The 15731-nt window shown below is 40.4% G+C and overlaps 1 protein-coding gene across 10 annotated transcripts in view; it reads left to right on the forward strand.

Annotated features, from left to right (window-relative positions):
- Nucleotides 1–15731, forward strand: part of NTRK2 (neurotrophic receptor tyrosine kinase 2) — a 402024-nt gene that overhangs the window by 231705 nt on the left and 154588 nt on the right. For 2 of the 10 annotated variants that reach the window (XM_018052432.1, XM_018052433.1), the window contains one exon: nucleotides 213–2996. The exons of the other annotated variants lie outside the window; for them this stretch is intronic. In XM_018052432.1, coding sequence (XP_017907921.1) covers nucleotides 213–241 — 29 coding nt within the window. In that variant the 3' untranslated portion in view covers nucleotides 242–2996. Of the gene's footprint in view, nucleotides 1–212; nucleotides 2997–15731 lie in introns of those variants that run through there. 10 annotated transcript variants of the gene reach the window in all.

Genomic DNA, 15731 nt, shown 5'->3' on the forward strand with positions numbered 1-15731 from the left:
TCATGATTAAGCCATATTTCTTTAAATGTTGTGTAAGATTATTTGAGTGAAGGCTGATGCTAATTTATATCCCCCAAAGTACTTTTTCACTTTCAGGAGCTATGAGAGGTTTTCAAAGTCTAGAGGTGGTTTGCAGGATTTTAGAACAATCTGAACAAGGCTGAATTGCTCCCGAGCACTTTCCAATAGCAAGTCTGTCTACTTTATTGCAGGGCCCAGAGGTTCCCCCAAGACCGCCTGATAATAATTTGGTATTTGGAGGCTCCTGTGTCACTGCAGGAACTAAAGGAGGCTAAATCCATGCCTGATGGAGGAGAAGAGTTCTATGGTTATCTGCAAATTCTGGCCAGACAACATCTTGACGTCACTCCTTAGCTTCCAAAACCTAGCCAAGCAAGAAGTTGCCTTCCCAAGAGAAAGCAGTGTGCTCTAATGACTAAGCCCTCAGAGTGCTATGCCACTTTAACTATAGACCCATCTCCTCGATCAATCAGGATGGCAAGATGGAGCTGAGGAGCTCAGCGACATCAAGGCTGCAGTTGGTCTTTAATTCAACTAGTCTGTGTAGACGTGTCTGAAAACCATGTCATCTGACCACACGGGGTTGTTTCCTAGTAGGACTGACCAACTTGGCTCAAGGGCAGCTCTGCTACTGTCCTCTCTCCTTGTCTTCTAAGAACATTTTTGACAGGGTACAATGGAAACACAACTTCTGAACTGGAAAAAAGAGAAAGAAAGAAAACCCACCCTAACCAACAATACCCCTGAATCATCAGTCTTGGGTTCTTTTGAAGGGTGGGAATGCGTTATAGCTTCCCCTTCAGGAAAGGCAAATGGCATAGACTTGTCATCTCTAGAATTGTGTCTTTCCTAGAGCAGCCTTATAAATTAGCTAGAATCCTAGGTGGAGGGTCTACATTAAATGAGAATTGTCTCTAAATATGTACTGTATGTGTTTGTTCTTACAGCGCATGCCCTCTCTGTGTATCTAGGGCTAGTAACTAACTCTCTGTGGAAGATGCAGATAAGGAATTCTGACTTTTCCCCATTTTGATTTCATTTCCAATGAAATGGACATTGATTGATTTCCTGCAGAGTACATCATGCTCCTCTAACTATTATAGTCTGTGTGTGTGTATACGTTTGTGTGTGTGTGTTCCCATTGGTTACATGCTTATTAGGTAACTATGTAGATAAGCACAGATTCATAGACCAGCAAAGACGAAGAAAATAAAACATAATAAAGGAACAGAATGTTTTCACAGTAGTTGAAAAGATCATGCAGGGCACCCCTGTTGATCCTCTTAGCTGCCATACCTACACTGTCATTGTGTTACCAGCCAGGGGAGGTAATAGAAGTGGTATTTTTCACAGAACTGCAGAGGTTTTGAACATATTTGTAACATTACTTTGAGTACACCTGAGCAAAAGTTCTGAAGTATATCCAAGACCCCAGGAGCTCATCAGATCAAGGGTTGAGAGTTATTGGAGGTTATCTTCAGACTTCAGTGCAATCTGTGCCCATGGTCCATTTTGATGGTCCATTTGATAGGGTTTAAAAACAGGCAGAAACAATTGCTTTAGCACTTTCTTATGTCCTTTGCCTGCTAATTTTGTCTTTCAAAAGTACGTTTGCTTCTAAGTATTTAATTGGCCAAAAGATAGCTGCTTTGGGAACTGTTTATATCCCTCTGAAGGCTATGGCCTGCACTTTAAAAATAACCTAGGTCTATTTTGCCCAGCATGAGTGTTAGGGACGAGAGAATGCAGTTATTTTAGGATCCTTAGAAATTGCTTCATTTATGGCACAGTGGGCTGACAACCCATCTCATGGGGGTCTTCATGGTACACTGCTCATAGACTCTGTGAAGTCCCAATCCAACTCTGTCTCTTGGTGCCATAGTTTCCCACTGCTAGCTATCACAGCTTGATACTATATTCTCCTTTCAACTCCAGAGGAGATGGTAAGAAGCTATCAAATAATGTTTAAAAAAAGCAACTTGAGTTTCCTTGTAGAAAGGAAATAAATACATGCTGCAGAATTATATGTACAATGTAAGACATGTTAAAAACTCCTCTGAGAAGAAAATTCAAACACATTTATGACTATGTAAAATAAGAGATTTCATTCTATTAGCGTTTGACCCCTGGGTGATATGACTTGTTATCAAAAAAGAAATATCACCCAATTATAGGATACCAAGACCTCTTAGAGAAAACACTCCATCTTACCTTTAATGGCTAAAAAAGGAAAAAAAAAAAAAAACTATTATGGATTTAGGTCACAGAAACACTCAGAGTGATATTCTGATTTTACTTCCACATCATTGGCCAATCAAGAGGAAATTATGTACCCTCTCACACACCAGACAGTTCAGTTCAGTTTCACCAAATCATCACTGATGTGCTAGAAGCATCCGAGCAGATGCAGGATTCTACAGTGTTTGTTCTGGATATTTTCCAAAGCCCAGCCCAACTGGAGAGGGATACCAGCAGGATGAATCTAATCAAATGCACCACCATTTTGGTTTCCGGTTGGTCACTCTCACATGTGCCAGCAGACTGGGGACTACAACCAGCTCAGCAAACATACGCAGAGGAGCCTCTTATGTTGCTAGGGAGCTCCTGTTACCCAGATGCTTTGAACACTGAGTGCTCCCTGTGGTTAAGTAGAGATGACAGAAGGGGAGTTTTTCTTGGATGTGATGCTTGCTCATAGCTCAATCCTTCATGGCAGCTAATGTCACAGAGTGCAGGCTTTCTCTTTGTGAAGTGCAGATTTTCTCTGTCTTAACTAATTCTGCCAGCTAGAGAGGGTAAGCCACCACGGTTGGGCTCCTTCTCAGATTTGTCGTCATGCCAGCCCTCCTTATGAGGTACAGCCATACTGCCCTTCCTTCACTCTGCTGTAGTTTCTTTGTCTGCTCTTTATCATGGCCATTGGTAAGTGTGTGCATGGTGAGTCGCTTCAATCATGTTAGACTTTTTGAGACCCTATGGACTGTAGCCTGCCAGGCTCCTCTGTCCGTGAGATTCTCCAGGCAAGAATACTGCAGTGGGTTGCCAGGCCCTCTTCCAGGGGATCTTCCCAACACAGGGGTGGAACCCATGTCTCTTACATCTCCTGCGTTGGCAGGCGGATTTTTTACCACTAGCGCCACCTGGGAAGCCCCTTGATAGTGGATATTTCTCTTGAAGTATGTAAGATGAATTTGCTCCACACCATGGACAGGAAAGAATTGGAGAGAGATCTACTTCTCATTTCAACCTGATAGCCAACCACAAAAGGCAATCTCCCTCTTCGGGCTTAGCCTCTAGGAGTAAAGCAGCCTCCTGAGATGGAGACAGCAGCCCAAAGTGCTCACGGTGCTCGCTGTCTGAGCCCGCTTCCTTTGGCTGAGAGGATGCAGTGTATTTCTGAATGCCTGAGCTCCCTCAGGGAGGTAAAAGTTAGAAGGTAGTATTTGTGGTCCAAAGGAGAAGTACATGTCAGTATAACAGTAACTGTACCCCGCCCCCCCCCCCCCCCCCCCGCCAACCAGGGTTGCGGAGGTTCTTTTAAAACAAGACAGTCTTGGGCAAATCATATTGGATTGATCTCCCTAGTTGGCTTAGCTCTGATGATTGATTTCTGCTAGTAAGACAGAATTAAGTCTTCATTCACCAAAACGCCTTCAGAGTCCCTAAAATGCAATTCTTTAAAAATATATACTGTAGGTTATAGAAGGAAATTTGGAAAACATAAGAAACAAAGATGGAATAAAAACTTACCTACAATTCTAACAGAGATAACTACTGATAATATCATTTGGATATCAAACTTTGTCATCTTGTGGCTGTCATTTTAACCTCCTACGATATAAAGTCTAACCACTTGAACCCTGGCCTTTGTTTGTACTGGGCTTTGTTCATATCTCTCCAGTAATGCGTTGTCTTGGGTGAATTGTGTTGGAAAGTCTGTAGGAAGCTCACTGGGTGTATTATTATTGGTGTCAGATCTTCTATTTGCTTGGTTATACATAGGAGTATCACCTGATATGAAGAGCTCACTCACTGGAAAAGACCCTGCTGCTGGGAAAGACTGAGGGCAGGAGGTGAGGGGGACAGCAGAGGATGAGATGGTTAGATAGTATCACTGACTCAGTAGACATGGATTTGAGCAAAATCCAGGAGATAGTAGAGGAGAGAGGAGCCTGGCATGCTGCAGTCCACAGGGTCACAAAGAGTTGGACATGATTTAGTGAGTAAACAACAACAATATAGGAGTTAAGACAGAAGTGGGCTGGGCTGACCTTAGCAGGTCAGGTTTCGAGTGACTCTTAATCCAGAGGAGCTCAGCTTTTACAAGGTGAGTGTTACAGAGGAGACAAACCTTGTGTTGGAGGCTGAGAGGACTTGGGAAGCAGAAGGCTCCCTCTTTTGCCAAGGAAGCCTGAGTGCCTCAGTTTAGGATCAGCTCTCTGCATGACTCCAGACGTAGCTGACTGCTCAGCTGGAGCAGATTATCTCTTTCTGCCTCCTAGTTCTTCACCCTGGCAGGCTAGCTCCTTTCAGAGAGCCAGGAGTCCTGGATCTGAAAGGGTCAGGCTGGTTACATCTGATTTGCTTTCCACTATGTAGAGATGCCTTTTCTTCTGCCCAGGATTCCTGGGCTGTGCAAGGACCTCTGATAAATTGGAGTCTCTCTTTAGACATCCTGCCTTACCTAAACTTGATGCAGTCAGTGGCCCAGTCATCTCTTCATGAGATTTCCTCATGAGTCTTCTCATGAAAGGCTTCCTCTTCTAATGTCTCAAGCATCAAGGCCTAAGCTGGGGTTCTGTACAGTGGGCCTCTATCAACAGTATGACATACTGGAGTGGTTCAAAGTTGGTATTTTGCAGAGTCCTATTAAAGTAGATAGGTTCTAAAAGTAATTCCAGAATACATAGATTCCTATGATATGTAAGAAGTTAGATTTGTTCAGTGTTGAACCAAAGGGGGTGGGGAGCCAAAGAGGAATTCTAGAAAGAAAACAATAATCTAATGTCTAGTTTCTCTATTATTTTCATCAGTTCCTGTACATGCTATGAATATGGGTAGACATCAACATTCTTTTTACCCTGTTGCTATTATTTAGCAAATTTATTTAACCACGCTGTTGACCTTCTGGGTGCATTAAAGTGGAACCCAAGTGATTATTAGATAATGATGGCATTTAGACTAAGTGCTATATTCCTAATGTTCCAATAAGTGGTTGATACGGGGGGGACAGGATACAATGCCACACTATCTAATTATATTAAAAGAGCTGGTCTCCATATGTCTCCGACATATTTTCCTGAAAGAAGGATGGATTTTCAGATTCATTTATGCTCTCATGCCTAATACTCATCTCCACCCTTGTTCCTGAAAAGAGTTTACTTTTACAAGTGGGTTGGCCTTTAGTCTGTTGCTAATGAACAGAGAGAAACTGTTACCCAGGGACGAATTCCTACTTTCTATTAATAGAGTACCCGGCCAGCTGGACTAACTGGCCTCAAATTGTCTCTATCCTGGCTTTCCTTCCTCTGGCCCATAAATATAAATTCCTTTGTTCATATCATTCTATCACCCTCCCTCCTTTTCTCTATGTATGAACGTTCAGAAACCATGATGCTAATGATGACATTTCATCCTTATTCCTAGTTCAGTTAATGCCAACACCTGATATCCAGAGAAGCAGTTTTGCTTCTGTATCACTCATTAACCCTTATTTAGAGAGGGCCATTTTCTTCTTTCCCAAGTGTTGTCATTTTTAGGATATTTTCCTCTCTCTTAAGAACCTTTATTTTGACTAAAATTTCCTTGTGTACATATAAGATTTTAGTTTGCCTTGAGCCCTACCTAGACCTTTATTAGCACTGGCCTCCGAAGAGGAAAACTAGGAAGATTTTGATGACCAGGAGCTCTGCTGTAGATTCCTGAACTCCTGGACTTTGAGGAAGTTGATGGCCAAGTAGCAGAGGGAATAACCATATCACTCACTTCCTGAACCATGTGTCTTCTCTGCGTTTGTGTATACTCTCTGCTGTTTCCTGCACATTGAATTCCAAGTTTCAAATTAAAGTGAATCTTAGCCAGATTGGGGTCTGATCACTGATATGTGAGTATGGTCCTTGGTGTTGACATCCCAGGAGGCCCTCTTTTGTTCTTTTAGAAGAGCTCTGTGTTATCAAAGACCAAGCTTCTGTGTGCGGGCCAAGCTAGGGAGGGGTTGTAGGACTGGGGATGAATCGGTGTCATCCTCATACCTTATGCCCACCTTTGGAAAGAGGGGGCTTGTGTGAATTCACATTGATGACGTTCCCCAAGGAGACACTTCAGCTAAGGGGCACCCAGTCTGAGTGTTAGTGTGGTCTTGTCTTGAAGGTCTTCCTGCTTCCCCACAACAAGCAATGAGCCTCTTACTGCTTGCTGGGCTCCTGCCTGCTGCCTTGCAGTGCTGATCTCAGCAGCTCTGCCCTCTGATGCTGCACCAGGATCTGCGGAGGTGGGATAGGGAGGGGACTCTGCTCATTGCTGCTGCTGCTGCTAAGTCACTTCAGTCATGTCCGACTTTATGTGACCCCATAGACGGCAGCCCACCAGGCTCCCTCGTCCCTAGGACTCTCCAGGCAAGAACGCTGGAGTGGGTTGCCATTTCCTTCTCCAATGCATGAAAGTGAAAAATGACAGTGAAGTCGCTCAGTCGTGTCTGACTCTTTGCGACCCAATGGACCGCAGGCCACCAGGCTCCTCCATCCATGGGATTTTCCAGGCAAGAGTACTAGAGTGGGGTGCCATCGCCTTGTTGCTTAACTTTATTTCCCTCTCTTATGTTTGAAGAGAGTAGGCCTGAAACATGATCTGCATTCTTTTACTATGTTTAGAATCTCCAGGGCTTGTCCCACATATGTATGAATGATAATGGAGCTTGGAAATCTTTACTATAGAGGCTCGTTGATGGAAATGAAATCTGTTGTATTGGAATTTGTGATGTAGTTAATCATTCAGAGCCAAACTCTTATGCCAATAAAGACAAGAGTGTCAGATTTGTGGTGTCCGTTGCCTACTTTTTATCACCAACTAATAATTATTCTTACGTAAACTTGAGAATTTAGTTCAGTATTGGGATTCCTAAAAGCACTACCAACAGCATCCTAGAAGTTGTCTCCATTAACTCCCATTTAGCTCCCAAGCAGCTCCTCTGGGCTTTCAAACAGCCCCCACTGCACCCGGCAGAGCCAGCATTAAGGTAATATGGGTGAGGCCCTCAATTAAAGTGCAGAATGTAAAGGAGCACCAAAGAATATCAGCCATCAAGATAAATCACATTTGAATGCAATATTTTAAAAGACAAAAATTAATGAAAAACCTATGAAGAAAATTTCAAAATTAGTAATAGACAGACTTAAGAAAGCAGGGATTAGGGTGAGTGCTACAAATCCAAGGTCAAATCCTGGCTTTAAAATTTTCATATTTTTTCCTTCACAACTGTTTTTTTAATGTTTAGTTTTTAAAAACATGGCATTAAAACATTAATTGTAATGCTTTAATATTTTAGTATATCTTATACTAACTATGAATGGAATATAATCTTTAAAAATTGTGAATCATTATATTGTACACCTAAACTTATATGATACTGTTCATCAACTCAATGAAAAAGTGATAATAAATAATGGAGAATAAAAAACATTATTCATGTTAATGACTGAATCTGGGATATTCCCTTAAATTTTTTGCACAGGGCAAGGATCTCACTCTGCTCACTTTAACTCAGCCCTAGACTCAGACTCCTTCTGGCCAGGATCTTGTGTAAACCTCTGGTCTTTGCAAAATGCCATTTTGTGTACATTAGCTGCTGGGCTGATTAGCTTTCAGGCTTCTCTTCTTTCCTGCATTCCTGACCTAATTGTTCTCCCTTCCCACATCTCATCTGCCCCTGGAGATGCATTCCTCTGAATCAGCCAGCTTCAGCATCCCCAGCACTAACCATCCAGTGCTGTCTGCTGAAATATCTGCACAGACAGGCACTCTCATCTTCTGATGGACTTTTTTTCATATGTGACTCTCCAGAGTGAGGAAATGAACAAGACTGCCAAAAACAGAGAGAGAGAAAAGAAACAAAGAAAGGGAAGGAGAAAGAAAGAAAAGACAGAATGAGAAAGATTCTTTTAAAAAGGCAGAAACGAGAGGAGGGTCAGGAGATCTTAGCAAAATTGAGAATTAATCTAGAAAAAAATTGGATAAAATTTTAAAATAAAAGTGAAATTTAGATAATAGATATTGTTTCATTTTCCCACATTTGGAACTTTAGTATGAGATTTGATAAATTCAAGATATACCTTTTGAGATTTTAAATACTCCATTTTCACTCAGCCTTTTCCTTAATGCCATGAGCCCCTTTTGTAATGTGTGCATTTTTGATTATCTAAAACAACCAATATCGAATGCCTTTTATGTGCCAGGCCTTACAAGTTGCATTTTCACATAAAAAACAAATGAATCCCTGTCAGCGCCACAGGATAGATATTATTACTCTGTTTAATAGATGAGAAAACTGAGGCTCAGAGAGGCTAGGAGGGGAAATAATGAACCCAAATTATAGTCCTAATGTGGGAGAGTTTCTGTTCAGTCCCCAGTTGGCCTCCTTTAAGTCTGGGGCTCTTTCCAGCTGAGGGTTCCTGCTGACCTTTTCCAAAAATAATGGAGAGCAATTTTCAAACTCTGCAAGAGGAATTGTACTGTTGGTGTTGCACCTTTCATGGGAGCTGATCAAGGTAAGCTGAGTGTGTTAACCTTCAAGCACACAGGCAGGGAAGTGCCAGGTGGCAGGTAGTGAGCTTATTGTTAGAGGAGAAAGGAGCCAGTGGTAGACTGACCCCAGGCCCGGTCTCTAATGTAAGGTTAGCAGAGCCCACCGGGGCAGCAGGTAGGTCTCCTTGATGGAGTCATTACCAGAAATAGTAAATACTCATGAATAATAAATAAATAAATAATAATAAACCCTCACTTTTATTTTTTGCTAGTTAAAATCATGTCAAATCCTACTTCCCCCACCCCGTCCATGCATGCATGCATGCTGAGTTGCTTCAATCATGTTTGACTCTGCAACCCCATGGACTGTAGCCCACCAGGCTCCTCTGTCCACAGGATTTTCCAGGCAAGAATACTGGAGTGGGTTGCTGTGTCCTTCTCCAGGGAATCTTCCTGACCCAGGGATTGAACCCGCATCTTTTACATCTCCTGCATTGGCAGAGGGTTCTTTACCACTGGCACCACCTGGGAAGCCTTCCCGTTGCCCAGCCCACTCTAAAAAGTTTGCCTTTTTGTGGTCTTATTTCAGAAAATCCTAGGAAAAGATCATAGATCTTTGACTCTTTCTTGAACACCTTCATTCCTCCAAGATAAGCACATCACTTTTCCTAGGTGAGCTTGATATCTGTTTCTCCAAAGACAGAGTCCAGAGTGCCAAGAGTTCGAGGAGCCAGTTGAAGTGCACACATTTACTGAGCTTTATAAAGCAATGTTCCAAGTGTCAAAGCACCCATAGCACCTTCCCAGGTTACCCTGCTCCAGAAAGACCAAGAGGACACAGGCTAATATTGCTTTCATGATGACCATTCTACAGACAGCCAATTTCAGTGCCAGCCATGTGTGAACATTTTGTAGGGCAGACGAGTCACATTTCTGGTTCACCTTCTATGACTCTTTTTTTTTTTTTTTTTTTCTCATTTTCCATGCAAAGATCCATGTTTCCAAATTGCCTGTTCGAAAAGGGTCGAGATTCTTGCAGATATTTAGCCTGTAAGGGGTCTTTTTAAAAACCATGAATCACTTTGATGAGTGGCATCTTTTTCCATGAGAAGAGCATTCATCAGGACATTCAATAAGGTCAGGGGACATCGAGGAGCTGTTATTTTAAGGCATCTACTTTACCATGGGTGTATCTGCTCCCACAGATTTGTGTGTATGACCTCATATTTGTCTCCTATTAGGTAGACTAATACATGCTCCCCCAAAACATCACATAGCGACTCTTCACTGTGCATGACAACTGCAGGTGAATAAGAATGGTGAGGTGAGCCAAAATGAATAAACTCTTTCGGACCCACTGTTTACTTTCCTAATTATCTTAAAAAAAAAAAACTTAGAAGAAAATAACATAGCATTGTAAAGCAATTATACTGCAATTAAAAATGAATAAATTTTAAAAAACAACTTAGAAAAGATCATAGTTTGGGGTATGAATTATTCAGTTGCCATTCAGAGGCCATCATAACAAATAATGATACAATCAAACTAATTTTGTTGGAGATTTCTAAGCCCCCTGAACCTCCGTGCATATGTCAACACAAACCTTCAAAACTTGGGCAGTCCTTTAGCATTTATGGAAGTGCAGCCCAAGAGCGGCTTGGAGAGACTAAAGAGGATGAGACTTCAGAGAAGCAATATTTCCAAAGAGAATTTGATGAGTCTTTTGCTTACCCTGGAATAAGCATTGTGTGTATTTTACGTGTATCTCCCATTTGCCAATATGGAAAAGTTTCCTAATGAAATGAAATTAAACAAATCTCTGACTAATAATACTATCTGGAATCTTTAACAAAGAAAACTCTAGGATGGGTGGTATAGGGAAGTGTTGAGGATGCAAGTTCAGATTAGGCTCAGCATGTATAATCATATATTGGATGATTAATGTGTATACTCAGGAAGTCATGTCTCACCCAGGAATTGAGTGGCAGCAGTCACTGAGTGATATTGAAAATTGCAGATGGAAAGACTTAATGACAATTTTGTAAGTTTTCAACCACAGGCTGTTCAGTGGACACATACGTGCTTTGGCATCTCCAGCTCCTAAAACAGTGTTCAGGACTTTGCATAATGCACATGTGGTGAATAACTGAAGGAGCACATGAATGCATATGTATAATTGTTGTACTTGTAGTTTTGGGAGAAAAATACATCTGTACTTCACCAGGCATCCGACATGGCTAACAAGTTAAATTCCCCTCTGATTCTGTTAGGAGTAGAAGTCAGGCAACATTTTCACTTGAATTGCTGGATTTGGCTACCCTCTCTGGTCTGCACAGAGCTTTTACAGGTCTCTAAAGATGGAAATAATTTCACTTATGATGGATTAAAGCAAAGGAACTGTGATTTGGAAGGTATAATATGGTTGGATAGTCTTGTCATTCTATGTATAACTTCAGTGTTTCCATGCGAAAATGACTAAATAATTAACAAGGAGATGGACTTCAGTAACTAGATGCATTTATGACTTGAGGAGTCCCTACATAGTAACAATATACCTGACACAATGACCCAGGGAAATAAATAGCTTTTCACAAACATTTTATTAAAGTTATCAAAATTTGAGAGTTCCTAAACTCTGATATTGGACCAGGAAAAGATTTGGTAGTAATTTGGCAAATTTTTTAATATACATAATAAACCAGATGTCAAAATGCCCAAACAGGGTCAGATTAGATTCAGTACTTCTGTTAATCCTATATCAAAACAATTAGAAACTAACATTGCTTCAGAAGTTTACTTAGGAAAGTTTGCTAACTCAGTTAATTTTCTTCAGTGAAAATATGCTACTAGAATGAAAAATGATAAGAATGTTAACTGTGGTATAATAGTATTCATAGTATAAGGAATTATTCAGATATTATTTCATTCCTGTCCACAACTTCTTAAGTTTCTTTTAGAATTTCATCTTATGTGATTTGATCTGTACAAAATAATGTGAGAAGAGATAATGGGATTTAAGGAGAGAAATGATTGAATCACCATGTCCCAATAAAAAGTGTTCAAATTGGATTTCACTACATAATGAATTCTACTTCAACTTACTTTGACATAAATAAGATTGGGTAAGGGAAACCAGAAGTAAATCAAATAAATTAATAAAACTATCAGAGCTGCTTCAGTTTTGTCCCCCCAGACAATGTCTGCTTATTTGTGTAATAAAGCCTGCTCTTATAAATTAAAACCCAGGCATGCCACTTGGTTGAAAGAAAATTTTAAGGAAAAGTTAGTACAATTTTGGAGCCTGATTAGGGTGCCTTCTGGCTTCATCAATATCAATAGTCTCTTTGAAAAGTGAAATCTGAAACCCAGAAGAAGAGGTTCAACTTTCAACTATAATTTAAAATTAAAAAAACAAGACTGGAGATACAAACATGCATGCAATATTGATGATTAGCTGTTCATATTTTCTTAATTATACACATTTACTGAATCTGAGGCAATTTTTTCATTTTGTCTAGACAGAGACCGTGTCTCCATCAGCATAATATATCATAGTATTTGTGAGTCTTGTGCAAAATTGAATTTGCATCTCTGCCACCACTCACAGGGAGTTCATTATCTTACAGTAAAACCACTGGGAAAAATATAATTTCCAGTGTTTAATAAAACTGTGGTCTTTTCATAATGCTTATGGTGCTTGAGCAATTTGTTAGGCACAATTGATCACAGACACTTAACACTGATTACATGGTGGATAGTGCCAGGAAGGGTGATTTTATACATTTTCTTTATTTATTATATTTCAGTGCAAATAGGGTATTTTGCAATGACACTATTTGTATTTCTCAGAACGAAGTGCCTTCTCAAAATGTTAAACATAAAAACTAATGCCACAAAGCTAAATATGCAGTGCATAAAATATACCCTGGATGTGGTTGAGAGGTAAGGAAACTAGTGGGAAAAGCCTCTTGTCTTGCTTCCTAGTTTAGCCAAAGAGAGTGGAAATAACTAGGTCATTTGCTAGCCTGAGATGTGGCCCTGGACTAGCCAGTACTTTATAACTCTCTGAAGTAGAGATTACTGTCACCCATTCAAGCTACTCGATTCAGAAATCTGTGACTCGTTGATCAAAAATTACCAAGCCTTTAAAATATGACCTCACTAATTGAAAACTGAAAGGCCAGAAGCCTGTATTCTGATAATCCCTTAAAAATGAGATTCAAGTGACAAATCATTGAAAAGGTACCAAGCTTTAAATGGTGAGATTGGGCCCTCAAAACAGGATCTCCAGCTATTACACAGCTTTGTGAAGTATGGCTATCACACATGCACAATTTCAGTACCCCTAGATGTTTATTATTAAAGATGCAATATAAATGTGAACCACACTGGTGTTCTTTGTGCTGTAATAAATTGAGTACCTGAAATGAACTTGTAGTAGAAGTTATTTATTTATTTGCTTTTAATAATCTAGAGAAGCACTATGCCATGCACTTACGAAAGCCCCAAGCTGAAAGCATAAACAAAAGTCAGCTTGGGCAGCTTTAGAAGAAAGAGGCATCAGGAGGACGTATTTCCTATGAGGTTTTGTAAACCCAGTGTTCAAAATAGTTTTCCAACAGCGATTCTGAAGATGCTCTGCTTCTTTACATTGTTTCTACCAATAGATTATTTAGCCAGAAAGATCACATCTTCAAAGAACTCAGAATACACTGCACATGGGAAATAGATTTTCATTCTTTCACTCAATACTGTATGATTTTGTAGATCTTTGTGACTGCTATAAAGAATTTGGTGTGGACTCATTTAATGCAGTTCCCAAACAGAGAACTTTCCTTAGAGAGAAAGTTAAGGTTAGACTTTATAAGATTGAAGTTGTATCCCCATATTTTCTTTTTTTTTTTAAGCTTTTCTATATTTTTTATTTTCTAAAAAAGTTTTATTGAAGTGTAGTTGATTTACAATGTTGTGTTAATTTCTTCTGTACAGCAAAGTGACTCAGTTACACATATGTATATATATCCTTTTTCATATTCTTTCCTATTATGGTTTGTCACAGGATATTGAATATAGTTCCCTGTGCTGCAGGGAACAACAGTAGGACCTTGTTGTTTATTCATCCTATATATAATAGTTTGCTTCTGCTAATCCCAAACTTCTATTCCTTCCCTCCCCTAGTTTGGACTTAGGGGATCCATGGTATCTTAGTTTGGACTGTGAATGGGAAGTTGCTTCCCAAGCTTGTGGAGCTGTTGGGCCCCGAATCTCCAAAATATCCCAGATTTAATGGTTTGGAGAAATGGAATTGCTACCTGAAAACTATCTAGGCTTGGCGTTCAAGTTCAGCCTTAGTTATTATCACTCAAACCTCATGCTTTTGTCATCCTTGGAGCCCTCACTCCAACTTTGTGCCTCAGCGTGTTTCAGGCCAACTTTGCCTCAGTAACATGTGCACATTATGCCCGTTTTCACCACGCAGAGGTATCTGAGGCTGGTCACTGGAATCTGGAGGCCCAATGCTTTTCCCTGAGTGTGTTGACTGAGAAGATTCCAATCTGTCTTTCATCTCACCATTTCCCATGACCTTTATCTCAACACCTTCTCCTTGGCCTGACCCTTCACCAGCTTGAAACCTGGAAGTTCTCTCCTCCCGGTTTTGCTTAATTGGCACTTTCTGGGCCACTGGGTATTTTTCGCTGGGTAATATAAAAAGGAGACAGAGTGAGCCAGGAAGCAGATGTCTCTTGGGTGGTGTGAGTCTTTGAGAGTTGGAATTTGAAATCTCTGTCTGAAAGGAACCGTGAATGGGTGTAATTAGTTAGGCTGATGAAGGAGTAAAACCTGGTAAGCAATTTTTCTTGACTGGCTTAATGAAAAGCATTAGCTATCAGTTTTTGCCTAAACTTACTGAGGGTAAAACGTATGTGGGGTTTGAACAAAAGATTGAGATTCCGCGTGGGTTTGGACGCTCTTCCTGAGAATAAATTTTGCTTGGGCGGAAGGTATGTGGTTCATCCAAGGGGGGGAAAAATCAATGACTTGTGTCATTTCTTCACACATTTTATTTTAGGAAAATGGATCATATTTCAGGAAATGGAAGAGGTTCTTGCTAAGGCCAAAACTGGTATTTTGTAACCAAATGTGTGTGTTGCTTTTTTTCTTCTCATCCCCTTAAGCCGGGCTTTCCCTAAGTGAGCTTTCAAGGCAAAGGAATTTTTAAGGATTGACTTGAGCTTATCTCCCATCATCCTGCATCCTCCCCTGGTGGTGAGAATCTGGCCAACAGCTGCCAAAGACCTAGAGACCTATTCATCATCAAGTGACTAGCATGAAATTAAGTGACCCCCCCCCCCCTTGAGAAGCTGTTTTCCTGCTGCCAAAGGAATTAAAAAATGATACTCTAGCATCTTTAATGACAGCTGGTAAAGCCTTGGAGTCAAATTATTTGAGGTTCAGGAAGAAAATCATTTGATACCCAAAAACAAAAATGGCAGCCTCCCTGCCTCTTGACTGTAGGCTATTCTGGAGCGTTCTTTTCATGGCCAGACCAAATATATCAGTGATGTAAAAGCTGGAGTCCTGCATGTGGCCCCAGATGCTGTTTCTCTTTCTGGCTGTTGATAGTCAACGCCTCTTAGGACATTAGGTAACCATCTCCAGCAAGATGGTGGTGTCCATTCTTAGCTTTGCTTTGTTATCTAGATTTCAGCTTTCTGGCTTGGACCCCCAGTAGAAAAATCTCCTACACTGGGATTAGACAAAAGGACTGAGTTTATACTTTTTTTTTCCTTAAGGGAAAGATTATTTATTAGTGTTACTGGAGATTGCAAATTATTTTCTTGATATAATGGGGAAAAAGAAGGACACATGATCTTGTTTTGTGTCCTGTTTGCTTAAGATTCAAATTAATTTTACAAGAAGTGACAAAACCCATTTTTTAAGGTACATGGCTTCTTGACAAACCACAGAGT

Source organism: Capra hircus, chromosome 8 (genome assembly GCF_001704415.2).
Source record: "Capra hircus breed San Clemente chromosome 8, ASM170441v1, whole genome shotgun sequence".
NCBI classification, from domain to species: Eukaryota; Metazoa; Chordata; class Mammalia; order Artiodactyla; family Bovidae; genus Capra; species Capra hircus.